Raw genomic sequence first — 26,136 nt, forward strand, 5'->3', positions numbered from 1 at the left:
GCCCTTGGCCCCCGGGGGTATGAATGGATTTAGGCTACATTTACTTATTGGCATATACAGGTTTATTACCTCCATGCTTTTTCACCGTTTTAAACGTCCATGCTGCCTGAAACTTGAGTAAGGCTTCTCCCTGTCTCTTAACAGACTGGCTGGGAAATCTCTGCATTTAATATGCGAGCATTCAAGTTACCGTTTTTCTGATATACTGTGTAAGGTTCTTTAACCTCCCCGAACCAACACACTGCTATAGAATCTTACGTTACTTCTTTCGTCCATGTTAGCGCATGGGCGGGACCACAATTAATAGCTAGTATTGATTCGTTATTTACGCTGACCCTAGTTGTCTGGACTGCTTGGATTTATATGCTTTACTTCCATGTTGCAGGGTCCACGACTGAGAAGCCGGTTTGATCTACATATGGGACCAAACGTTCACATTAAGTAAGCTTACGCCCTACTTTAGGTTGCTCTCGTCTCCTCCTTTTCCAGCTTTTAAAACTTTGCTGTAAAAATTGTGAATTTAAGTAAATCTATTGATTTAGAAAACTGTTTTCTTGCCATTATAGATCATGGTATAAATAATCACCGCTGACCGTCGATGCCCTAAGTCTCCTTCCTACTTCGAACATCTGTGAATAAATTACGAATTCGTGTTACGCAAAAATCACTGTCAACGCGGTTCCTTGTATTAAAAGGTATCTTCCTTTCTGTAACATTTTTGTGACATGAGACACGGATCTTATTTAAGTAATTCGTACAGGTCTGTTCTGAAAATGTTGAGTTTGGATTTAATATGAGGAATCCTTTCTCTGCAGCAATTTCTTGACAATATAGGACGCTCTGTCCCTTGATATTTACTGAAGACGTCTTTGGCGACTCCACTTGTTTGGGGCGACTGGTAAGCATGTGGGCCATGCCCTTGTTTTGGTTATTAGCACTAGTCGAGGGCACATGAAGAGGCCTTGAATTTTGATACCTCACACATTTTTGAAATTTGCTTTTGGTAATTTGGGGAACATTCACATGCCCTTGTGTGTTTTTTATTACTTTATAAATCCTTCTGCTGTCAACATTACCAATAGCAGTACAATATGGTATCGTTTTGGGCAGTCTGATTTCTCCCGGCTGGCCCTGGTTAATTGATGCATTGATGCCTTGTCTTATTGTGGTCACGCTGTTGAGCCCCTGTTGTCTAGCAATGAAATTAATCAGTTTTAATGTTTGGGTGGTGACAAATTGGTCATTTTTTATGTATATTTTTTTCAGATCCCCTGGTATTTGAACAGTCACGATGAAAAAGGTCCTGATGAAGGCGGCCTAAAGCTGCCGAAACGCGCGTAGACCTGCTGCGAGAGCCTAAAGTTACATCTTGGCTCCCACATGTTTTAGCATTGTCATCTTGCTAACAATTCAGTTCCTTCTCCATCCTAGAGTGTGGTTGAGTGTGGTATGATTGTTAACACGTGAGTGTGTTGAGAGATATGGTTGTTGCCAAGGGGTAATTTTAATTATTATCTTCCTTGTAGATATTTATGATTCTAATGTATTTGTCTTTGAGTTTTTTGATATGAATTGAGAATAATTCTCTGATAAATTCGGATTGATAACAGTTGAGATGAATTAAAAAAGAAAAAAAGCTAATAAAAATTTATGTTTGGAATAAATTTAGTATATATTGTGTTTTTGTCACCCGCTTGCTACATTTATAGACATAGTTGCTTATTTAAAGTATAAGGCCACTGTAGGAACGTCTTCACATTGTAGTTTCTTTTGCTCCCCTCTGTTCCTTGGCCATAATTAACCTTATGAGGGGGTCCCTTTGTACATGTTGTTAACATTCGCAGTTCTTGAACTGTGGGATTTTCTCTCTTTAAATTGTTGTTTTTCTTAGGATTGAGTTTATTTTTAGGTATTGGATTGTTTTATTGCTTGCCCCAGGTGGCTCACACGTGACCACGCAGTTGGACAGTCAATTAGTGTTAACTAACTTGCCTTTACTTTAGGAGACTTTGGCTTCTTAATATTTCTTGACCTCCTTTTTACCATCTTCTTGAGTGGGACTGATCACTATTAGCTCAGTATGGATAGCCTCCAGACCTTTGGGTTTACTGATGATGATTTTAACACACTGATGGGTAAATTGGCAGGTGACTGCGGCCCAGTCCCCTCTCATCAATTAGGCAATAGTGAATGGCAGAATCTCCTCAATATGCGTAAGAGATTAAAACGTATAGAATCTCACACATTTTATATGTTTGAATACCTCAAAGTGGGGGTAATTCCCTCAGGTTTGAGAGTCCGGAATGCTCCCGCTCTTTTTGTCGACATCAAAAAGTTCCTGGAGCGGTGGTCACTCATTTCTAACCGCTGCTCCAGGGACTGGATGATGCTGATAATTGAGACAGCTAAAGATGTAGCATCCACTCTCCTACGGGAGATTAGTGACCTGGAGGAGAAACTTAGTGCATCAACGGCAGTGGAAGAAGGTAAGGACTGTCTAGAGAAAATCAAACTGGAGATGAAAGACTTTGAGACTTATCTCACTAACAAAAAGATGGATAAATTAAAAAAGGATGTTAGATGGTTTAGTAAAGAGAAAATTTATCCCTACCTCACTCCCAGCTACTATCAGGAATTGCCACAGAGTAATCAAGCCACCAACTATAATGGGCAATCAGGAAGGAGATATACCAATTTCTCGGATTCAGGTTCCTCTGGCTCCGATGTGGACAATTACCAGGATGGTAACTATGGCTACCCAAATCCTGGCCCATTTAGGGGCAGATCTAACCAACGCCCATTTAATGGGAGGGGTTTTTTACCCCGGGGCCACTTCAGAGGGAGGAATGTCCGGTGGCAAGATCAAGCAACTCATGCCCAGATGAACCCTCAACCCCCACAACAATACGGGCGGACCCGCAATCTGCAGTATTGGTGGTAGGAGGCTCTGAGGAGTTTCATATTGGGCCCACCCAGGACTTACCCATTTACAATCTATCTACGATAAACCTTAAGGCTGAAGATGTAAAAGTATTGAGTAGGGGCCTTTCCTTCGTCCCTAGTATTCATCTCAATAAATTCAAATTACATCAAGATCTTTTTGCCTTCTTTCGTAAAGTCAGACTGAATAAATTCTTTACTGACCGTCCTCAAGTTGAGGATGATAATAACATGTCAGGATGCAAACCACCTTCGACCTTCACACCCACGCTTGACATGGTGGGTACTGAAGTCAGTATCTTTGAAAAGAACGTCCTTCAGGATATCGCACGAGTCATAAAAAACCCTTACAAACCAACTACTAATCTTTCCAATTTGGAAACTACTTCCTTGAAGGAATTAAGAGCTAACCCCTCAATTGTTATTAAGCCTTGTGATAAAGGCGGGGGTATTGCTGTATTTGACAAGGAGAGTTATGACAATAAGATGTTGGAAATGTTGTCAGTGTCCGAACACTATAGACCGGCACAACGTAAAGAAGTGGAAAGACTCAACAAACAGATTCAGGAAATTACCCAATTGGCATTTGCAGATGGTTTTATCTGCGAGGATGAATATGACTATCTCAATAAGGCAGCTCCCACCACCTCTGTGCTTTATGGTCTCCCCAAAACGCATAAATCAGAAACCAACCCCCCCATGCGGCCTATTGTTTCGACTATCGGCTCTAGTACCGAGCCGCTGTCAAAATATGTGGATAGATTTCTGTGTCCTCTGACTAAGAAATACACCTCATATATCCGAGACACTGGGGACATTATCAATAAAATAGAGGGCCTCCCCTTTAACCCTGAGACGGACATCCTTGTGACGCTCGACATTGAGGCTTTGTATACCAACATTCCTCAGTGTCGGGCGTTACGGGCGGTCTCCGATCTCCTGAGTAGATACCCATCGGATCGCCCTGATGCCTTCATTCTCCAATGTTTGGAGATTGTGTTGATGAACAACTTTTTTGAATACAACGGCAGATTTTTTAAACAAATCAAGGGCACATCAATGGGGGCTTCTTGTGCCCCTAGTGTGGCTAATACATTCATGGGAGAATGGGAAATCCAGAATATTTACAACGAACTGGCCCCCTTTTTCGAGAATATTTCTGTTTGGAAGCGTTTTATTGATGATATTTTTTTTATTTGGAGCGGATCGGATGAACTTTTACTAACTTTTTTACTTTGGCTCAACGCGAGTGATACCAATCTCAGGTTCACGATGAATTCTAGCACCTGCAAGGTAGACTTTCTGGATATTAGCATCGAGGGAACCAGTGGATATTTGACTGTTAGCCTATTTAGAAAAAACACAGCCAAAAATACCATTTTGGAGTATAACAGTTATCACCCCAACTGTCAAAAGGATTCCGTACCTTTCGGTGAATTCCTCCGAATTCGCCGCAATTGTACTAATATCACGTCCTTTCACGTACATGGAGATGCACTTAAGGAAAGACTGCTCAAAAGGGGCTATCCTCATCGCCTTGTGCGACATGCGTACAAAAGAGCGAAATATTATGACAGGTCTGCACTCCTCCTGGGCAATACACGAGTCAAACAAGATCGGATCACGTGCGTGATTGATCACTCGACCTTGAATTTCAAGATCCGCAATATCATTAACAAAAATTGGAGAATCTTAAACACTGATGAGAATGGCCCATCACTCCCTCCTCCAATGCTTGCTTATAGGAGGAATAGAAATTTACGGGATATGTTGGTCCATTCTAGACCTCCTGCCAAAAATTCTCAATTGAACAACCAGCTTTCTATTACAGGCTTACCCATGGTTGTGGGCAATCACAGGTGTGGTTCATGCCACGCATGCGACTCAGCCATCGTGTCAGATACGATTATATATAATGAAAAACATATTAAACTGCGATTTTTGACGAATTGTCGCAGTAATAATATTGTGTACATTATTTTTTGTGGCTGTGGCCTGGCCTATGTTGGGGAGACGGGTCGTGAGTTTCGCGTCCGTTTCAGTGAACACAAGTCTGCGATTAGGACGAAGAAGTTGTCAGCTCCTCTAGTCCAACACTGTCTGGAGAAATCTCATACAGAAAATGAGATCAAATGGTGTATCTTAGAAAAAGTGACACCTAAGCCAGGTCAAGCTAATGAAATCACACGTAAGAAACGTGAGACCTTCTGGATCTATCTTTTGGACAGTGTAAAACGTGGATTAAATGAAGAACTATTGTGGTACGTGACCAAGTGAATACCTGCGTATACCCTTGGGACACACTGGTAATAGTCCAGAGAGGGTGCCCTCACTCGGACTTTCTCAGGGTGCCTCTGCACTACTATCATTCCAGCTTGGAAGCACCCTAAGAGACATCTAGTATTATTTGTCGTCAATATGTAAGCAATCGTAGCCCATATGTTGTTAATTTTGGCCCCGGCACATATGCCTAAATCTGCAGCTTTTTGTTGTTTACCTGGTTTTGATGGGAGAGCTGTATGTTAATAAATGTTTAATTGCATTTATTTTCTCCTTTTCAGATCTAGTAGTCTGACCCTTTCTAAAATGTCCCTTTAAGTTATGCAGTCCGTCTTTTAGCGTTTTGATTATATTGGAACCTTGTCTCTGCCCAAATTATCTCTCTATATCGATGGAATCCGACGTGTAGCCCTATCTCTACCTCCTTAGTAGAGTTAGTGTGTGATGGAAAGAAACGGAGGTTGCTGCAAAGTCCGTCGTTTGTGCCTAGTGTGAGGCTTAGAGTCCTTTGTTTGTTACTTAGAGGCGGACGGGCGTTACGTACACAGTCACATGACACCCGACAATTAACTCACAGGTCTTGCTTTAAAACGGATGGAGCGAACGCCCCAAAATAACGTTCTGCAAGGAGAGACGTCGCACGGTGCGGATAGACGGCCACACTGCCGGTTTGTTGAGGTAAGCGAGCCCTTGGCCCCCGGGGGTATGAATGGATTTAGGCTACATTTACTTATTGGCATATACAGGTTTATTACCTCCATGCTTTTTCACCGTTTTAAACGTCCATGCTGCCTGAAACTTGAGTAAGGCTTCTCCCTGTCTCTTAACAGACTGGCTGGGAAATCTCTGCATTTAATATGCGAGCATTCAAGTTACCGTTTTTCTGATATACTGTGTAAGGTTCTTTAACCTCCCCGAACCAACACACTGCTATAGAATCTTACGTTACTTCTTTCGTCCATGTTAGCGCATGGGCGGGACCACAATTAATAGCTAGTAATGATTCGTTATTTACGCTGACCCTAGTTGTCTGGACTGCTTGGATTTATATGCTTTACTTCCACGTTGCAGGGTCCACGACTGAGAAGCCGGTTTGATCTACATATGGGACCAAACGTTCACATTAAGTAAGCTTACGCCCTACTTTAGGTTGCTCTCGTCTCCTCCTTTTCCAGCTTTTAAAACTTTGCTGTAAAAATTGTGAATTTAAGTAAATCTATTGATTTAGAAAACTGTTTTCTTGCCATTATAGATCATGGTATAAATAATCACCGCTGACCGTCGATGCCCTAAGTCTCCTTCCTACTTCGAACATCTGTGAATAAATTACGAATTCGTGTTGCGCAAAAATCACTGTCAACGCGGTTCCTTGTATTAAAAGGTATCTTCCTTTCTGTAACATTTTTGTGACATGAGACACGGATCTTATTTAAGTAATTCGTACAGGTCTGTTCTGAAAATGTTGAGTTTGGATTTAATATGAGGAATCCTTTCTCTGCAGCAATTTCTTGACAATATAGGACGCTCTGTCCCTTGATATTTACTGAAGACGTCTTTGGCGACTCCACTTGTTTGGGGCGACTGGTAAGCATGTGGGCCATGCCCTTGTTTTGGTTATTAGCACTAGTCGAGGGCACATGAAGAGGCCTTGAATTTTGATACCTCACACATTTTTGAAATTTGCTTTTGGTAATTTGGGGAACATTCACATGCCCTTGTGTGTTTTTTATTACTTTATAAATCCTTCTGCTGTCAACATTACCAATAGCAGTACAATATGGTATCGTTTTGGGCAGTCTGATTTCTCCCGGCTGGCCCTGGTTAATTGATGCATTGATGCCTTGTCTTATTGTGGTCACGCTGTTGAGCCCCTGTTGTCTAGCAATGAAATTAATCAGTTTTAATGTTTGGGTGGTGACAAATTGGTCATTTTTTATGTATATTTTTTTCAGATCCCCTGGTATTTGAACAGTCACGATGAAAAAGGTCCTGATGAAGGCGGCCTAAAGCTGCCGAAACGCGCGTAGACCTGCTGCGAGAGCCTAAAGTTACATCTTGGCTCCCACATGTTTTAGCATTGTCATCTTGCTAACAATTCAGTTCCTTCTCCATCCTAGAGTGTGGTTGAGTGTGGTATGATTGTTAACACGTGAGTGTGTTGAGAGATATGGTTGTTGCCAAGGGGTAATTTTAATTATTATCTTCCTTGTAGATATTTATGATTCTAATGTATTTGTCTTTGAGTTTTTTGATATGAATTGAGAATAATTCTCTGATAAATTCGGATTGATAACAGTTGAGATGAATTAAAAAAGAAAAAAAGATAATAAAAATTTATATGTTTGGAATAAATTTAGTATATATTGTGTTTTTGTCACCCGCTTGCTACATTTATAGACATAGTTGCTTATTTAAAGTATAAGGCCACTGTAGGAACGTCTTCACATTGTAGTTTCTTTTGCTCCCCTCTGTTCCTTGGCCATAATTAACCTTATGAGGGGGTCCCTTTGTACATGTTGATACCACCTGTCTTCTCCATGGGGCAGTTACCACTTTCAGAAATAGTCTAACGTAAATTTTATTTTCCCCTGGGTTACGTTTTAGCTTCTTGGTTGTAAGACATAGTGAAACCGACTATGGACGCACAATTTCATTTTAGCAACAGGTCTTTATTTGTCTTGTGTATACTCTTGTTCAAACCGGTGATCTCCTATATCTGTTATCTGAATTTTATCCCTGGGGTTTGATAGCATACTTTTGCTCAAACTCCAATATGGTTTGACCATGATTTCAAGGTAACTGTTCATTAAGACCAGGCTCAGTGGAATGTTGCACAGTGGTATCCAGAATTTAAAGCCAAGAGATGAATGTTATCTAGGTTTAAAGCCTCTGTCTAAGTGTTCTGTGTATCGTTGACACCACATTGGACGTATTGGGCATTGATGTAACATTTTAAGTTTTTGTTCTTATTTCTGCAATCTGACCCACATCTGCAATTGATTATGATATTTTCAATCCTCATGTGGGTTTTAGAGTCAGTCGTTGAGAATGTGCTGATATTTGATGTTGACCAATCTGTAGTCCGTATAGATTGCCCACTACTGAAATCATCGCCCTTTTTAGGAAAGATCTAATGTTTGTCCTCTGGCAAAAATCTCGTAGAACATCTACATCTCAGTGTTAATTTGTGCCAGAGTTAGTAGTGGCTACAGAACCTGACCTTTGCAAACCTGCATTTCTGTGGGTAGATGGGATCATGATCATTGTAAGGGTATCTGCGTTGTTTTAGAAATATTTAGATTAATAAATCAACTCAGTCGCAAAAAATCTGTCAAGTAAATATTTTGCCTTTGTTCTAGATTACACTAGATGTACTTTTTGAAATGGGACATAAAGAGTTGAAGGACATTGGTATTAATGCCTACGGCCACAGGCATAAGATCATCAAGTATGCTGAACGATTGATCTCTGGGCAACAAGGTACAGTACAGAAATATTTTCATGCATGTTTATTTTCACTAGCTATGTTTGTAAGAGTCTTAGTCAATAAGTTTAAGTGTAATACTCCTATATCTCCTACAGTAGGTAGTGATTGTTGGCCTGTGGGTCTCAAAGAACCATCAGAAAGTGCTGTACTTGCATCATTTGCACCCTTACAAGATGCTAGTGCAGATGTAATCTAAGCATTTGCTTGTCTTGAATAAGGTAAGTCTTCCACCAGTTGTAGCTTCAGTGGAGTAGGTACAGGCTTTCAAATAAACCTTGATGATGATTTGTCTCTGCCTGTACAAGTGCAGAACCTCTGGCAAACATTTGAAAGCTCCCGACATTCCCACTGCATATGTGGCCTGTGGCAGATTGATGAAGAAATGCCAAGGATCAGGGAAATCACACTGCATAAATCCCTAATACTGTCTATACGTTTTCAGCATTGATCTCTTCTCAATTCAAATGCTGTGCACTTGTCTTCCATCTCGTGTCCCTACTTTTTTCCCTGTGGGCGATGACCAGAGGTGTTGTCAGACCCCTATGAATAATTCCTGGGCCAAGTAAAGAGCCAAAGGATAATTTGAGGACGAATTGCCGATAACCCTCGAGGACGAAAGCCAGAATGGGGCGTTTAGGCAAATAAGGATACACTGCCCACAAGAGGAGGCCCTCTGAGAGCCATCGTCCTTCAAGGCAGAAACCTCAAGGGTAGAGAAAAAGCATATAATCTCTCTCAGAACACACCATACACAAAGACTAATGTGCCAGCACATTTAGGGATTGTCACTGCTGCTCACAAATGGGTGAATGCACTGTCCTCTTTGGGCTCTCCTCCAGACAAAGACAATAAGTGGTTGAAGACACTGGGTAGAGAAATGGCAACAATGGCAGCATAAATTTGAGAATAACCAATTCCGGTGCTCTGCTTGGAAGGTATAGCAACCAACAGTTGGAAGAAATAAGAGAACTCATGCAACACCTGTTTGCTTAGTTTAAGAAAAGAGCAAAGTCTGTCTTACAAGAGGGAAAGACTATTGCCAACACATGCCTTAAGTAGTCACTGGATGCTGCAAACATGGCAATCCGACAATTATAAACTGGCACAATTTCGATTAGGCCTTCTTGGCTTAGAGTAGTGGATCTGAAAGAGACACTTTAGTGATAGATTCCTTACTTTAGAATAATCCAAAGGCGTCAGACTGGATCCGGAAAGTTTTGCTTAGCAGTACCCCTTCGCGTCGGTAAAGTAAAGTAAAGTCCACATTTGTAAAGCGCACAATCACCCGTAAGGGTCTCTAGGCGCTGGGGGCCGTCGGGAAGATTAAGCGAGCTATTGCCCAGAGTCACATGGTGCTGGGCTAACCTGCCGCCGGACCGGGGATCGAACCGTGGTCCCCAGATTCCAGCGTCAGTCGCCCTGGCCGCGGCGCCACACCTCTCCAGGTGGCGTCGTGCGGCTCTGGGTCCGTCACTGGCATCGTGAGCGCCGAGATGACGTCATGGAGACTACTTAGAAGCCACTCATGCGCTCTGACGTGGTTTTTTTCTTTTTACGCGCCAAAAGCGCAGATCCAGATTGAGCACGTACCTCAGTCATTTTCTGACTACTCTTTTGAGACTTTGTCTCCTTCTCTTGTCTCCTGGTGCATGTAGGGATGCCCAGATTTAAGTCTTGTGGGTCGTGCCGCCATAACAGGTCGGGGGCGGAATCCCACGATGTGTGCCTCTACTGCCTGGAGACTGACCACGACTCCCGGGACTGTCGAGCCATGGCCCCGAAGGCCTTGCGGGACGGGGCTGGAAGTTGCTGGAGGTCCGGCATTCCTCTCACCGCCGCTCTGGGTCTAGGGCCCATTCACGGGACCGGAACTGTCGCTCCTCGGGCTCTAAGTCTTCGCCTCCAGATTCCGGTAAGCGACGCCATAAAAAGAAGTAGAAGAAGCGTGTTTGCTCTCCTACGTCCCCCTGTCGCTCCCCGGAGGCAGACGAGCGGGACAGGGGCTCCGCCCGTGCAGTTCCTCTGGAGCTGGGGAGTCCTGCGGCCTACCCGCTACACCCGGGTCAGTCGGCAACTCCCGAACAGATGCAAGAGTTTCTTGCTGCCATGGACCGCCTTTGTAGGCCCTGGGCTCCCGCCGGCGCGCCTCCGGGCCCCGCGGTCTCATGTCCAGATCCTGTTGGCCCAGCCGCTCCACCAGCGGCGCCAGCCCCGGTGCCACAGGATCCTGCGCCGCTGGTTCAGGCGCCACAACGGTGCATCGCCTATGGCTCCGGCCCCGGCGCCACCCTTGGCTCCGCCCCATTCGCCGCACCGGGTGCCCTTTATCCCACCCCTGCCCTGGTTTCATACCTTTTTTTCCAGCCTGGGATCCGAATTAGGATACGGCTCCGGCTTGGCCTCGGCCAGAGCCGTATCCTAATTCGGATCCTAGGCTGGACCTCACCTCACCTGGCTGCGGCTCAGGGAATACGGAGGTACCGCTCTTCCTGTCGGTACCTCGGACGGTCTTCCAAGGCATGGAGGTACCGTCCATGCAAGTCGGAAACCGTGAGCTGTACGGGATTTGCACAGGAAGTATTACACATGCCCAAGCACAGGTGATTCGGTTGTATCTGCTCCAACCGTCTCTGGGGTATTTTTATGTATCTTCATACATTATAGATTCATTTAATATAGTTTTTTACACAATTGCAGTAGCAACACAGTAGTGGTCCTGAAGAAGGCATGGGACGGAATATTGACTTTCTGGTGTAATCTTGTTCGCAGACCCATCACCGGGGTTGGTATTACTGGGGTGTCTATTCTAAGATAAGGAATCTATCACTAACGTGTCTCTTTAAGATGCACAAGTTACTACTTGTGTAACGATATATCTGTAAGAGACATTAGTTAGTGATAGATTTCTTACCACCCCATCCATCCTCCCCGTTCTGCGAACTGATTACTAGGGTTAAGGTCATCCCCTTTTAGGGCCCTAGTTTCATGCACCAATGGTCAGTATCTTGCATGGCTCTGCGTTTCGGCGCGGAAAGTCGTGTACAGAACTAAGTAGTCTCCATGACGTCATCTCGGCGCTCACGACGCCAGTGACGGACGCCGAGCCGCACAACTCCACTTACCGACGCGCTGGGGTACTGCTAAGCAAAACTTTCCGGATCCAGTCTGACGCCTGGGGATTATTCTAAGGTAAGGCATCTATCACTAACTAATGTCTCTTACAGATATATAATTACACTTGTGCTTCTGTGGACCCTCACTTAACTATTACTGAAAGCCAAGCCAGATCTCCACTGAACAGTTCTTATTGGAGCAGGAACAAGACAGATTTGTATTTGTTAGGTGTGAGAAAGTGGCTCTATATATACTGGACTAGAAGGAAGTACAGTGTGTATAGAGTCCACCAACCCCAGAGGCATAACAGAGGTGAAAGTCAGAACTGACCTTACTCTCCAAAGTGGTAGCTTGGTCGAGCAGTAAGGCAGTATCAGAGGACAGTGTAAAGCATTTGTTGTACACACTCAGTCAGCAAAAGGTTTCACACACTCAAGAACTGAACTCCAGGCCAATTGTTATATCCTCAGATATAGTTGTGTTATTTTTAGAACCAACAGTTATAAAAATATACTTTTCAAGGTACAAGTACTCTCATGTAAATACTTTGTAGAGGAGCAATAAGTTTGTACACACAATAATTGCAGGATAGATAATAAGCAACATAGTTCTGAAACACACTCTAGCATTGAGCTCAATGGGTTTTTCATAGGAAAGTACAGTTGATTACTTTATGGATTACTTTGGTAGTTCCAGGACTAGATCTTACATTCAGTCCTGGGGTCTAAGCTGAAACCAGGTTAGCAAAAACGTTTTAGTTACTGTGATGAATTTTCCTGAATATAAAGCTGTTTTAAAAGTTCACACTTAAAAACTTTTCAAGGTGATTCTGACAATGTTATCCAATGGGAGGAAATTCAGGTTACAGGTAAAGTACGATTGTGTTACTTTTGTAACCCAGCACTAGTCTCCTAGGGCCAGGTAGGTAATTACGTTTCACTATTTTGTACGATTTTTAAAGAATATTTGTAGTTTTCAAAAGTAGACACTTAGAAGAAATTTCATAGAAAAGCAGACAATGGGTCCCTATGGAGAAAATACAGGTTACAGGTAAACCCGCTAGGGATTACTTTTGCGGTTCAGTGCTGGGCTGAAAGGTACAGTACTGACTTCTCTCCTGGTCACAGGTGAGTATTTTCGAATTCGGACTTTGGCTGATTTTATAGGAATGTTTTCAGTTTTCAAAACTTGACCAGTCAAAATGGGTCAATGTTATCCAATGGCAGGTAAGTGAATTACCGGTTTCCAGGTGAGTACTTGGTTGGTGAAGTTAGGGTTCTGGGCGTAGACTCAGGGGTCCCCCAGGGTCAGGTGAGTACAGTTAGTTCAGTCCCAGCGGCACAGGGGCGGCTGGGTGCAGATGTAGGTAGGCCCAATGTTATCCAATGAGGGAAGGGGGGCCTTCGGTTGGTGGCGGCTGGCTAGCAGGCCACGCGGCTCTGGGAGCTGGGCTACTGGTCACTTGCTCAGGGCAAGGGGGGGGAAGTAAGATAGGACAGAGAGGTCACAGCCAGCGGACTCGGGCGGCTGGGTGCAGGGTGCTTTTGAGCGTCGGACGCTCAATGTTATCCAATGAGGATCTTGAAAAAGGAATAGAGGCTGCAGGCTCGGGGACGGTGACTCTCCAGGGCGACCAGCACTTCGGGAGGTAAGTTGGGATCTTGGAGCACATGTAGGTATCCCAAAAGGGAGGCAGCCGGGTGCAGGGGTGTCTTTGGGGGTCGGAAAAGCTTACCTTCGGCTGGTCTCGGTTGGGGTGGCCCCTGGTTTTGAGTCTGCAGGCGTCGGCTGGTTCGCCGAGGAGGGTCTTTGGGCACTGGCCTTCAGGCCCCAGTCGCCGGGGGGATGTCCTCGTGGTCTTGGTTCGGGTTGGCCCGGCCCGGTCTGGGCTCGGCTGGTGCAGAGTGGGCTGGTCCGGAGCTTCCTGGTGGGCACCAGGTGGGTTGTTGCAGCAGAGCCTCTGCTAATGGGAGTCCTAATCTTCGAGAAGGTCAAGGCAGGCAGGTCCTCTGGTTGTCCCAAGGTTGCTGGGCGCGGAGGTCGCTGGGACTAGGCAGGAGCCGGTTCCAGGATCAACAGGCCGGTAGGGCTGGGGCCAAGTCAGTTGTTGTTGTCCTGTTGTTAGCAGCTGCGCGGCGGGTCTTCTTCTTCTTGATCTTCTTTCTTCTTTTGATATCGGGATCTGAGGAAGGAAGGTTCAGGGAGCCCCTAAATACTAAATTTAGGGGCGTTACAGGTAGGGCAAGGGCTTGGACCAATGGGTCCCTGTCCTGGGGTGAGGACACCCCCTAGCCTGCTCCTCTCCTGTGGGAGGGGGGCAGGAGCCTAGCTGGGATTGGGCAGGGCTCCCATCTACAAGATGGCCGGAGCCCGGGGTCATGCTTCACCTCGCCTACTCCACCTGAGGGGTGGAGTTGGCAAAGGTTGGCACACCCTCCTTCCTGACATAGTTTTTCCCACCAGTCTTCCCGCCAGAGTGGGAGTAGAACGGGTGGGGGCCAGTTGCTGGGTACAGCAAATGGTCTGGAGAAGCTCTGAGGCGGTATGCCTTTGAAGCTTCCCCCCTGTCCATCCTGGGGGAGGAGACATAACACCTCGCCCAGGATGTGCATTGTTGCAGACCCAGGGGAGCGGGGGTCTATCCACCCAGGGGTCCAGCAACATGTCTGCTGTGTGGCAGCCTCTGCAGCCACTCAGCCCAGACGGGGATTGTAGGTTTGGGTTTTGGAGGGCATCTCTAAGATGCCCTCTCGTGCATTTTACATTAAATCCCACACTGGCATCAGTGCGGGTTTAATGTGCTGAGAAGTTTGGTACCAAACTTGTCAGTCTTCAGTGTAGCCATTATGGTGCTGTGGAGTTCGTAATGACGACCTCCCCGCCCCATATACCCTTAAATGGCATCACTGCACTTACAGTGCCCAGGAATGGCTCTGGGTACTGTAGGGGCACAGGGCTCATGCCCCTGTGCCCTCACCTCTGGCATAGTGAACCCAGCTAGTGGGGTGACTGAAGAATGCCAGGGCAGTGGGTTCTGTGGGCATGGCACACAGGGATGTGTGCCATGTCGACTCTTGTTTAAGTTCTGTACTTAGGCGCTCAGCCTGCAAAGGCAGTGTGTGGATGCCTGGGTACAGGGCCCCTGAGGGTGGCACAATAAGTGCTGTAGTCCTCAGGGGTCTCCTCTGGTCACCATGCCCTGGGTACCTAGGGTGCCATTTACTAGGGACTGACAGGTGGCCAGAGGTGCCAATTGGGTATTTTGTTTCAGCATAGCTTTTCTCTTTAGGGAAGGAACACAGGCCCTGGGTACCTGATTGGCAGGGACCCAGGGCACACTCAGTCAAGCACATCAAAAGTGGGGGCATACCAAGGAAAGAAAGATTGCACTTTCTCACATTGGGTCGCTCTCATAGAATGTCATATTGAGCTAAAACAATGATATTTGGTGCAGTTGATGCCGTAAGTGTGATGGCTGTACTTAAATGTGGTTTCTGTGTGCACTCTTCTACAAGACTGAATCTGTAACTCATAATTGAGGCCTAAGTACGCTGAATCTGGGTCCCTTATTGAGGGGCCATGGCCTTGCAGTTTGGGCAATACTGTTCCTATTGGAGTAGAACCAAGACTGATTTACATATGGAAAATCTCTGTCTAGAGTGGCAGTGCTGGCGAATGCGGAAGAAGCAAACGCCATTTGCTAAGATTAATTCAAGTGTTCCGTCAATCACCTGGTAGTTTGTTTCAGCTTATAGACTAAGTGCCACGGCTATACCCAGGCAGGGGTCCTGTGCTCACTGTGTCTCAGGACCGACGAGGAGTTAGCTGGCAGAAACTGGTGTGGGGTCATTTCTCTTCTTATCTGTAGGGGACATGGCCTGGCAGTTAGGCTTGACTGCTCCTATTGGAGCTGGACCTAAATGGATTATCATACACCAGGTCTGTTCAGAGTGGATATTAGCCAAATTATTGGTCTGTAATGGGGTTCTGAGTGATCTCTAGGTACTGAAATTAATTGAAACATCCAATCTATCACTTTGTTTGCTACGGTCAGTGAATTAGTCAGGGATTTTTGGTGACTCCTTACCACAAATTCCCCTGTCTTAATAAGTGTTCAATAAGTGTACAAACAAGACAGTAATAATATTGAGCCTTGCAGTGGGCTCATCAGATATGGTCTTTACACCTAATGGTGATTTTAACATTGTAGTGTAGGAAAGTATGCCACCCCCACTCAGTAAACAGCAGCTTAGCTGGTTGGCTCCTCAAAAAAGCATGTATGTAATCATGGAGGCAAAAAGCTTAACATAAGGAAATATTATGCAGCCAAGTGGGCAAAATTTGTCCAGTAGCGCTAATGACAATGTCCTAGACCACTGTAAAAATTACGTGACCGTTAACAAGTACTGACTGCACCTGCTGGCCTCCAAACTCCCCTACACATCTACATAATTATACCTATCTGCTTTAGTTGTATTCACAAAAGAACCATCTAAAAGCAACCTTTTCATTTTCCCAGTAATCAAACGTTTTTTACAAGGAGTAAAAATATTTTCCGCTCCACTCCAGCACCTATATTGGTTCTAGCACAACTCCTGAAGCATTTGTGTGAGCCGATGTGTAAATCTAACACCACATGCATTTGTTTTAAAAAGCCTTCCTGAAGACAACCCCCTTAGAGCTTGAACACCTATTATTCTTACTAAGTACTCATGAGCCACATATCCAAATATACAGGAACAGAGTGTTACAAAAACAAACGTGCAGTTTATTACTAGGGTGGTTTGTCACTTTCATGTCAACCAAATCATGGCCTTTTTCTACACAGGCAGAAAGAATCTTGCACACCATTGATGTGAGGACATCTAGTATGTTCTGCATTCAGGAAATAAAATCAATGAGAAACAGCAAACAGTTATTTGTGACTTCCTCAGCTCAAAGCGTATGAGTATGAAAAGGGACAGTAGCAAGGTGGCTAGTTCATACAATCCAAATATGCTACAACTTGGCAGGAAAAGCTTAAAGCATACACCAAGTACACATTTTAGAATAAAGGTGCCACACTAGTCTTCTTATCAAATGTCTATATTAACATTGTAATAGGAAGCTGCAGTCTTATTGCAGTACCCCCCACCTTTTGCCTAGTATCTGAAGCAGCTTTGACTGTTACTGTACTAGGTACCTGCTAACCAGGTCCCCAGTACCAGTGCTTTCCCTAAAACTGTACAATTGTTTCCTCCCAATTGGCAATAACTTTAGTACTCTCTAGGTCCCTGGTAAATGGTACCCCTGGTACCTAGGTCATGAGGCACTAATGAAGGGTCTCTCAGGGCTGCAGCACACATTGCGCCTCCCTAAGAGACCCCTCACCAAGCACATGCAAGACTGCCATTGCAGGCTGTGTGTTTTGGTACAGACTAAAGTGAAAACACAACATGACACATATCCCTGTGTGCCATGTCCCCTAACACTGCATGTAGTATCTGTAAATCACCCCTACAGCAGGCCTTACAGCCCTAAGGCATGGTGCTTTATATTACATGTGAGGGCAAACCTGCATGAGTACATATGCCCCTGTTCTGGTCAGTAAATGAAAAACATTCCCTGGCAATATAGGACAAAAGCAATGTAAAAGAGGAGTTCAAGAAAGGTTATGTTAAAAAGACATCCGTTTTAATAATTACAACAAATCATGTTTATATTAAAAACAAAAATCAATACATTTCAGTGGTTTCTCTTCGAGCCGACATCAGCCACGCATCGGCAGAGTGAAGGGGGCTATCATTGTCCCTCAAGAACGAACGGCATTATCAGAAGCCCGTTTTACAGCCAGTTTGTGCTTCTACTAATCTTGTATCCTGACAGGACCATTATGCAAATTGGCTTTTAAGCACACGTGGCGCAGTGTTTCATATATCCGAGCACACCTCCGTGCATTTTAGAATATCAAGTGTTTCACCGCCAAACCGATACGGACAGAATTTTCCAAATACATGTATTCCATTGTTCGTTCTCTTTAAATACACAGCTGAAGTACCTCGTTTGAGACAAGGACTCTAACCCCCAGCCGTTTAAATCCACTGCAGGCTGGCTTCATCCTCTTGGATTTCATAAATTTTTATGTCTGATGGTATTTCCTGACGAAGACACGCCCAGAGTCGAAACGCACGTCGAAAGCTACCATCATCTTTTTTCTCCATTGTTTTATGTGTAATGATTTTTAAATGCACCACTGAAATTGATTGATTTTTATTTTTAATATAAACATGATTTGTTGTAATTATTAAAACGCATGTCTTTTTAACATAACCTTTCTTGAACTCTTCTTTTACATTGCTTTTGTCCCATATTTCCTTGGAATGTTCTTTTTCATTTGATGTTTTACCCTGTCCCAGGAGTGATATCTAATTACAGTAAGTAATGATGTCTTCTTATTACCCAAAATCCTTGTTATTTACAAGTCCTGTTCTGGTCAGTCCCATTACTGCCAGTGCACGGGAACAGCGAAGCCATTTTAAAACATGTGCTGGAGTACCCCCTGAAAACCTACCAGGCCCTGGTGTGTTGGCTGACTCGTTTCTGCTTGCCTGCCATTAAAGACAAGTGTCCGATCCCCAATGGTGAGAGCTGTTGCTCTCAGGAGTTAAGAAACATGACCGGATTAGCATTCCAAGATAGGTGAGCTTTAAAGAAGTTACCACCTTTGAAATGCAACTCTGGGTCCCCTCACAGGAGGGAGCTGACCCCCTTTGCCCAGGACCCTTTGGCACCTGGACAGGTGGGAAAATGTGCCTGTAAGGAAGGCTGTGCCCACCCCCAGCCTAGTACCACCCCATAGGTGGCCTAATCTGAGGATTTGCACAACTTTTCAGAGCTAGCCATCTTTGTGTTGCCAAACTTAAGAATTGTGGGACAGGTTAATACCGACTACCCGCAGGAGGTGGTCCTATAGGGGGCGTAGTGACCCCAAGGGCCAGTAGCGCCTACTAGCTACTACCCTACATTCCCCGTAAACTCCCATAAATTAAGTATTTAGGGGAGCCCCTGGCACCGGCAAAACATATCCTGCCGACCTGAAAGAAGACTGGCATGAAGTCACAAAGAGCAAGACAGGAAGATCCAGCAAATGACTTGGTGCCATCCCTGCCGGCCTGCCTGCTTACTTTGACAATTGTGCCAATAGAGGACTTGTTCTGCAGCAGATGAGTCCCCAAATCCCAGGATCTGCCAGCACTTCAACCTGGAACCAAGGACTCCAGTGGAAAATCAGACCTGTTCCCCCTGCATCCTGCAGTCAACCCAAAGAAACCTGAGCGGACTTCAAAACCGCGGAAACTCAATGCCAGATGACACCACTGCACCCTTCGCTTCAAGTCCAAGTTGAGTGGGCAACGGTGTCAGCGTGGTCCTCCAGAGACCGAGTCCACTGTGGTATTGCAGCTCATGGACTCCCCGACATCGCCTGCAGCCTGTGCATTGTGAGGCTTGAGCCCCCCCTGTTGATTCAGCCCAACTGGCCTCTCAGTCAAAGCCTGCAGCCTCTTAATCTACGGGGATCATTCTTTATATAAACATTGGGGACCGGACGCTTTTTGCACTCATGCACCCGGCTGCCCTAGTGACGCCGGTGGTGTTCTACTGGTGCACCTTGGACCTTGTCCACCAATCAATCAATTAATAAATCAGACAAATTAAAATCACACTACTCACCCTTGAGGGTCTCAAGGAGCTCGGTGGGAGGGGTGGGGGGAAACAACTCCGGTTAGTGGCAGAGCCAGGTCTTGGGGGTCTTCTTGAAGATGTGCAGGGTGTGGGCGCACCTGATGTTGATCGGGAGTATGTTCCAAGACTTGGCCGCGATGTAGAAGAAGGTTTTCCCCGCGTTCTTGCTCTGCGGGTGTGCAGGGGTTGGGCGAGGTCGGCGGATGGGAGGTTCCTCTTGGCGATTTTGTCGTTAAGATATTGGGGTCCGGTGTTGTGGAGGCATTTGTTGGCATGGGTGAGAATCTTGAAGGTTACTCTCTTCTCGACGGGGAGCCAGTGGAGGTTGCACAGGTGCTGGATGATGTGTTCCTGTCACTGGATGCCGAGGACGAGCCTGGCTGCGGTGTTCTGTATGGTCTGGAGTTTGCGGAGCAAAGACTTGTTGATCTTGGCATAGAGAGTGTTTCCGTAGTCCAGTCTGCTGGATATGAGCGCTTGTGTGACGGTTATCCTTGATTTGGGGGGGATCCATTTGAAGGTTTTTTGGAGGGTGTCGAAGCAGGTGGATGCCACGGCGTTGACCTGTCGGGTCATGGAGAGGGAGGAGTTGAGTACCACTCAACTTACCTCTTGGAGATTGAACCTGTAAGTCGCTGTACTGCAGCTGAATGCTGTACTTGAGCTTCCTCCCACAGGATGACATTGCAATTTCTAAAAATTGCACTGTTGACTTTTTAAATACAAAAGTATTTCTATTGCAAAACCTACTTAATTGATCAAATTGGTCCAGGTTCCTAAATATATAGAACAATGTGTTATTTTTTTTTTTAGATTGGAGTGGATCTTCCTATTGAGTCATGTATATAATATATTGATTATTGTATGCATTTGCAGATGTCCAACACGCCCCTCTGATAAGCCTAAGGCTACTCGACCACACTAAAAGAGCATCTTGGGATTGCTAGAGCAGGCCCCTGTCCACTCGTAAGGGAACCCCTGGACTCTTTGAATGATGGATCTCATTTTGATATATCCTATAAAGAGGCCGCTTCCAACATTTGTCTTGAAGCTCAGCAACTTGGTCAGTGCGCACATTCACTAATCATTGTGTGGATGTCCAAATGTAGGCGTTACAAGGGAGCAGGCTGTTTTAAAGCTTCTAGCTGCAATCTCTCATCCTTCAAGCCCAACTTCCTCGGCTGATTAAAACAACTACATGGTTGATGAATAGCATCTGAAACAAGAAGAGATCCACACTCTGAAAGAAACATGTTTTCATACCTGTAACAATAGGATTGTAGCATGTGTTGCTGTAGATACACATGTTCCTGCCATCTAGTGTTGGTCTTGAATGTTTACAAGTTGCTTTCTTTTAAAGAAGGCTTTCGAGTCACATATTTCTTCAGGTCCGCATTGTGACTCTCTGACACCCTGAGTTGGAAAAATCTTGGTTGTCTGCACTTCCCTCGACAACACTTTACAGAGAGTGAGGTCCACTGATCAAGTGCCCAATTGCCAAGACCCTATTGCCTGTTTCCTGGGCCATGTCCCCTCTTGTATCGACCTTTCAGACTGCAGAATGCAGCTCTCCTTACGCTAATACAACAAAGGTCCTTCCAATACTACCTTTGGTGCTACTCAAAGCACCCGTGGATGAATCACCATGAGGTTTGTAACCTCTATGCCTTCCGCGACCATGACAACCCTCGAGTGAAGCCTGCCTCTCCTTCTAGTTGAGGAAGACTCAACAGTACTGGGGGGAGAAACTAGTATGAAAGATACACCAGCAGCCCATTACCAACCCCTACAATCTTCGGCAAGCAAGACCCCTCCGGCGCTGATAAAGGTGAGGATGCCAGCCCTTCAGGCATCCCATAGCTTCAGCAAACACCCAACTCAAATACCAACACATTGAGTGCCTGTGACTCTTGAGGAGGGAAATGATCCTCCACAAATATCCACAACCAGCTGCCCTTGAATGAAGACCTCTACCAGGATTGTAAGTATGCCCTGCTCTGACACGCACACAAGTCTCCCATGATGCCAAGGCAGAGCCCCTCTCCTGAGGGAGTCTGGTGTCTAGCTCTGTGTGCAAAACACCACAGGCTCCAGGCGGCAGTGAACAAAGGCCTCGGATCCGAAGAAAAACTTATTAAAGGACATTGACCTTTTTAGCTATCGAGTCCTAATGCCACCAATAAGCCTCTACTCAAAGCTGAAGGCTCCAAGGAACTCAGCACCTAAGCCCCAGTCTACTTCGAAGCCAACCTGAACACTGAGAAAACCCTCAACTCTGCTCTGAGGTTTCAGAGTAGGCCATCCTCCAGAAGCAACAGAAGGCGTTTAATGCAAGGTACAAACCCTTTCATTATCCATCCCCTTACTGGGAAGATTTTGTCAAAACCACAGCCGAAACACACAGAGACTCGGCCTCAGAAGAGGAGACTGGCATTTGAGGAAAACCCTGCATTGGAAACCTCTCCAGGCCCATGCCCAAGAAGCGTAGTGACCGAGGTAGCACCCCCTGCCCCTTATACTCCATTTCTACTTCCTCCATCGCTCCACCATCACAACCATGTCCACCTCTATACTGCCTCCATCAGAGTCACCAGAGGGATCTCTACACTCCCCTTATGACCCAGGCAGTCCTTTCGACCCTGCTGACCTGTGGGACTCATCCTTCAAGCCAGAGCTCACAGACAACCTTGGGGGACAATACAATGTCAACCCTCCGGGCGAGGGATCCAGTAAAGGCCAGGGTGATAATACCCAGTGTCATGATGAAGTACAAGCCCTTCCCAGAGTAACCCATCTACATCAGGGACCATGCCCAGATCCGACTCTGATCATGCATACGTCCTGCAAGCAGGCTTCAGCTGAAGCCATGGGTGACACCCGCTGCTTACAGGGAGAGCAAGATGCTGGACACATCTGGCAAGAGGGTGGTCATAGGCTCGGTTACCAAACTGGCGCATAGCCAACTCTGTGGGGCTCATCTCTTGCTATGAGCACAGTGAGAGGAAATGTGGGAGCTGATCACGCATCTCCCAGAGGAGTCTAGTGAAAGAGGTCAATACCATCTCCAACACTACCGTCTGGTGTGCCTTTGATTCCTCCTAGAGAATCAACACCAGTGTCTTCTCAAACGCCATGTCTTTTTTTCCGTGTCTCTGGATTTAAGTTGGAGGTTTCACAGCATCTCCCCAACCTGCCTTTCAATTGTAACACCGATTTGGGCCCCAGGTTGATGAGATGCTGGAGAAGATAAAGGACACTGGCATTGCAAAATCAATAGGTGCCCTTTAGACTCTGGTTTTCAGAGGCTCCTTTCCGAGTCCGCATCCTCGAGGACAGGCTAAGGCTACTTACCTTACCCCACCAACTTAGACCAGAGGCAGCAGCAATCTTTCCACCAAAAGGCAGGCAGGTATGCACTAGTGGCGCCTACAGGTGCTGTAACAACAAGGGTAGAGGCAGCTCCATCAAAGTGGACTCCATCTCGAAGCACTGACTTGCCCCCGCCTTACCCTGATCACATTATCATCTGTAGTAAGATTGTAGTAGTGTAGTATGTCCTTTCCGCCTGGGAGGAAATCACAGATCAGGGCAGTGGATTCCTGCAGTGGTTTACCATGGCTACTGCCTAAATCTTCTCAACTTAGCCCAACATACCCCTCCCACAGACACGCCCTCAGTAGAGAACATCTCAGCACTCTAGAGGAAGCGGTCTCATAGTTCTCCTTACCACCAGAGCAACAGCGTTTATTTTTTCAAAAACATTTCCGTATGCCCAAGAAGAACGGCCCCCTCAGAAAAAATCTTGAACATCTGGCCTCTCAATCAATACATCCTGTCAGAACATGTCCTCTTGGCAGCACTGCAGGAAGTCCTTTCCCTGCTCCAACAACGTGACTAAATGACAGCACTAGTCCTGAAGTCCTGCTTTCACATTCCTGTCCATACTGCCAACGAGCGCTACCTGCAGTTTGTGGTAAGTGGTCAACATTATCAATTCAAAGTGCCTCCTTTTATGGTTACTGCTGCTCCGAGGATTTTCACAAAGTGCCAAGTAGTGGTAGTCCCTCACCTAGCAGGGGGAATATCCACGTTTTCCACTACATTGACGTTTGGCTGATGAAGAGCGCAGGCAAGCAACAATGCTTAGCTTATACCCAAGCTGCTTCATGGCTTGGGATTCAGGCCCTCTTGTGGACCGTGCTCAGTGCAGTCACAGACAAAGCCTATGTCCGTCATCAGGGGATGTTTGCATTCCAGCAGTTCCTACTTCTTTTTTTGCCCAATCGCCACATCACAGTCCGAGCTGTCATGCGCATGCAGGGATAATGACATTTTGTTTTGCCACAGTACCCCAGACTAGGCTCCAAGTGTGCCAGTTTCAAGAATGCCTTTAAGTTCAGTGTTCGCATGCGGAGGTTCACTGGGAACATTTTTTGTTGGTAAAGGCCGCCACCCATTGGGCTCTGTAATGATGGAACAACAACATCATCTGTTACAGAGTGGGCCTTACTCAGTCCCTTTTCCACAAGTTGCCATTACCAGAAACTCCTCTCTCACCAGCTTAAGTGCACATCTCGACCAGATGACAGTTCAGGAGTGTGGCCACCTCCTCACCTGGATTGATCTGTCTCACTCTCAAGGACTTCCTCCAAGTCATTTGATTCAAGGGAGTCCTTATAAAGTGTGAGAAAGTGCCTCTTTTGACATAGTCAGCCCCCACTCTTTGCCTGGAAAATGATGTGGTTTTGATTAGAAGTGCATAGGGTCCCTACTAACCAGGTCCCCTGTGCCAGTGCTGTTTCCCTAAAACTGTACCATGATAGGCAGAACTTCAGACCCCCTGTAAGTCCCTTGTAAAAGGTGCCCATGGTACCTAAATGTAAAAATGTAAATCCGTATTTGTAAAGCGCAAATTACTCACCCTTACGGGTCTCAAGGCGCTGGGGGCCATCGTGGAAATTAAGTGAGCTATTGCCCAGAGTCACATGGTGCTGAGCTGAGCTGCCGCCAGACCCGGGGAATCGAACCGTGAACCCTGTGCTCCAAATTCAGCTGCCCTGGCTTCTGCCCCTCACCTCTCCACTAGGGCATGGGGAATGAAGAGAGCCCCCTGGGGACCCACTAAGCAAGGCCATGCCACTGACACTGCAGTCTGCATGCCTTGGTAAACTGAAAAACGCCAAAGTTGACATGGCACACTGCCAGGTATAAGTAAGTCGCCCCTCTAGCAGGCCTTACATGCCCTAAAGCAAGGTACACTATATCACAGGTGTGGGCCTATCTGCATGAGCAGATGTGCCCCTACAATATCTAAGTCTATTCTTAACATTGTAAGTGCTAGTAAAGCCATAGACAGTTCAAGGGCTGGAAACTCAACAACGTGAGTTCTTCAGCACCATGATGGCTTCGCCGAACCTAGGAGTGTTTTCTACCAAGCAACTCCTCTTCATTAATCCACACTGATGCCAGTGTGGTATTTATTAAAATATGTACCCAAAGGGCACATCAGAGGTGCCCTCTGAAAACCTACCAATCCTGCTGTGGTCTGACTGGTTTAGGCAGCCTGCCACTACCAGACATGTTTCTGGATCCCTGGGTCGAGAGCTTCTGCTCTCTGAGGCCAAAAACAAAGCCCATCCTGGGCGGAGGTGTCATGCCACCTACCCAGAACGAGCACAGTGCTAGAGAGGAAAGCTTCAAAGGCCTTGCCGTCTTTGTAATGCAACCCCAGCCTCTGCTGCTAGCAGCATATGGCAACCCCTGGTTCAAACCCCCACTTTTGGCGAGAGAACCAGCGGGGAGACTTAGTGAGATAAGGAGGTGTGCCTCTCCTTCCCCAACTCCACCCCTAAGATGCTGGAGAAGAAGTGAAGCACATTTTTCAGTGGTCACCATCTTCAAGATGGTGGGACTTAACCAATCAGGGCTAGGGCTTTGCCCCCTCCTACAGGAGGGTGGCATAATAGTGGGTTTAGACACACCAGGTAAGGAAACCATTGGCCCCAACCTGCTACTCCCCAGTACCACCCCTACATCTAGTATGTAGGTGGCTTCCCAGACCCTGATTTCAGATTCCTGATGACCTAATAAGAGCTTCAAAATGTTTGTCCACTATTGCATCTCTAGTCACCTAGACCATGTTAAGCCTAGTGTCCAGGACATCATTTGCTATTTTCTCAATCTACAAAAGTCGGGCCTCGCCTACATTTCTGTAAGGCTACATCTAGCTGCCATGGCCACATACATGCAAAACAGGGAACACTCCTCTCTCTTTCGCATCCCATTAATCAAAGCTTTTATGGAGGGCCTCATGAGCGTCATCCTCCCAGAGTCCCCTCTGCCCCTGTATGGAACCTCAACTTAGACCTTATAAGTCTCATGGAACCCCTACCTTTGAGCCATTGTATTCTTGTGCTTTGTAATTCCTTTTGTGGAAAGTAGCTTTCCACATAGCCATAACCTCTGTAAGACTCATTACGAAGTTGCAGGCCCTCACTCTCAAAGAACCCTTCATTTATGTGCACATGGGCATGATCATTCGGAGACGCCAGACCGAAGTACGTTCCCAAAGGAGTTTCCCCTTTCCACTGCAA

The 26,136-nt window shown here is 46.0% G+C and overlaps 1 protein-coding gene across 1 annotated transcript in view; it reads left to right on the top strand.

Moving 5' to 3' along the window:
* Positions 1-26,136, top strand: part of LOC144752569 (poly [ADP-ribose] polymerase tankyrase-2-like) — a 446,314-nt gene that overhangs the window by 222,403 nt on the left and 197,775 nt on the right. The window contains exon 13 of the mRNA XM_078640458.1: positions 8,580-8,700. Coding sequence (XP_078496584.1) covers positions 8,580-8,700 — 121 coding nt within the window. The remainder of the gene's footprint in view (positions 1-8,579; positions 8,701-26,136) is intronic.

The sequence above is a fragment of the Lissotriton helveticus genome, chromosome 5_1, assembly GCF_964261635.1.
Source record: "Lissotriton helveticus chromosome 5_1, aLisHel1.1, whole genome shotgun sequence".
Lineage (NCBI taxonomy): Eukaryota > Metazoa > Chordata > Amphibia > Caudata > Salamandridae > Lissotriton > Lissotriton helveticus.